This window comes from Buceros rhinoceros, unplaced genomic scaffold, assembly GCF_000710305.1.
Source record: "Buceros rhinoceros silvestris isolate BGI_N320 unplaced genomic scaffold, ASM71030v1 scaffold27183, whole genome shotgun sequence".
Classification (NCBI taxonomy): domain Eukaryota; kingdom Metazoa; phylum Chordata; class Aves; order Bucerotiformes; family Bucerotidae; genus Buceros; species Buceros rhinoceros.
In genome coordinates this window covers 1-1,726 of record NW_010404605.1, presented here as the reverse complement: position 1 = coordinate 1,726, position 1,726 = coordinate 1, and the positions used below count along the sequence as shown (strand labels likewise).

The following is a 1,726-nucleotide window of genomic DNA, read 5'->3' as shown; positions in this document are numbered from 1 at the left end:
GCCCGCGACTCCCACTCCAAGACTACCCCGTACCGAGCTGCTTTCTCCCCCCGCTGCCGCTGCCCTGAGACGTCCCCACGCAGGCGCCTGATGCTGGAAGTTGCCCCTAGGGAGGGACACGCATCCTCCACTCCTTGTGGGCAGGTTCTCTGTGACTCTCCCTCGGGGGAGTGCCCCAGCCTGGCCTCCCCCGCCCCTGGGGCAGCTCTCCGGAGCCACTGGTGGATCCTTCTTTGTCTCTCACCAGACTCTCAACCCTCCTCTACCCCCCTGACCACCCCTCAGACCACCTTGACACCTTTGTCTTCTCTTGGTCCTCCCAGTCCCTCGGTGTCCATCTCTGCCATGACCCTCCCTCTGTCTCCCCGGCCTCGGTGCCCTGCCCAACGCCCCTCTCTCCTCAGCACATCAACAACGAGCACATCCACGGGGAGAAGAAGGAGTTCGTGTGCCACTGGGCGGCGTGTTCCCGCGAGCAGCGGCCCTTCAAGGCTCAGTACATGCTGGTGGTGCACATGCGACGGCACACGGGCGAGAAGCCTCACAAATGCACGGTGAGCCGGCACCGCCTCCGCCGAGCTGAGCTCAGGCGGGTTGCGAGCCGTGTGGCATCGAGGGGGACACGTGGTGAGACAGATGGGGTATTGTGTGGGCAGGCCAGAGCCCCTGCCACCAGTGGCGTGGCATGAGGTGACGAGGTGCAGCACCAGCACGTGGCCAGTGCGCGGTGGGATGTGGTGACGGAGCCCGGCACGGTGTGGGACGTGCCCCTGGAGCAGGGCAGGTCCGGTGCGTCTCGGCTGGGAGGTGTGATATGTCTCCATGGGTACGTGGTGGGGGGTGGTGCGGTGCCGGGTCTGTCCTGTCACGTTTACCCCTGTTGCCTGCACAGTTCGAGGGCTGTAACAAAGCCTATTCCCGCCTGGAGAACCTCAAGACGCATCTGCGCTCGCACACGGGTGAGAAACCCTATGTGTGTGAGCACGAGGGCTGCAACAAGGCCTTCTCCAACGCTTCTGACCGCGCCAAGCACCAGAACCGCACTCACTCCAACGAGGTACGGACCCAGCTGGGGCTCTTTGCACCCCTCTGGGCTCCCCATTTGCCTCCCCATCGGTCCCGGGGCTTTTTTCTGCATGCCCCCACTCTCTCCTTGCCCGCTCTGATGATGGGTGACCCCTTGCTCCCTTCCTTGGTCACCTGGAGTCCCGCCAGGGTCTCTTTACCCGCTGCCCTGCTCCCGTGGGCACCATCCGTGCGTTCTTCTGCCTTCCCGTGACCTCCGAGACCCCTACGAGGGGACTCACCGTCTTTGATCTCCTCCCAGCTCAGTCCCCGCGGTTCTCCAGCCTGCTCGAGAGGGAGGGGAGGGGATTGATCTCCTGCCCAGGGGGTACCTTGTTGGCAGGACTCTCACCATCCCCGTTTTCCATGACAGAAGCCCTACGTGTGCAAGATCCCGGGCTGCACCAAGCGCTACACAGACCCCAGTTCTCTACGCAAACACGTGAAGACAGTGCATGGTCCTGACGCCCATGTCACCAAAAAGCATCGAGGGGACACGGCGCCGGGCCGGGCGCTGCCCACCCCCAGCGCTGCCCCGGACATGAAGCAGGAGAGTGACACAAATGCCCCCCCCGAGGCGCGGAAGAACGACGGCAGGCTCCTGGTGCCCGACTTGGCCTTGGTGAGGAGCTGGGGGGGGTGTTGGCAGGGGGAGGCTCGG

At 64.5% G+C, this 1,726-nt stretch overlaps 1 protein-coding gene across 1 annotated transcript; it reads left to right on the top strand.

Annotated features, from left to right (window-relative positions):
- Window positions 1-404: 404 nt before the first annotated feature.
- Window positions 405-1,687, top strand: LOC104488445 (zinc finger protein GLI1-like; the record flags this gene model as incomplete). Its single annotated transcript, XM_010133446.1, has 3 exons — window positions 405-554; window positions 899-1,057; window positions 1,439-1,687. Coding segments are annotated over 3 exons (558 nt in total), but the record flags the coding sequence as incomplete, so codon positions are not given.
- Window positions 1,688-1,726: the final 39 nt, after the last annotated feature.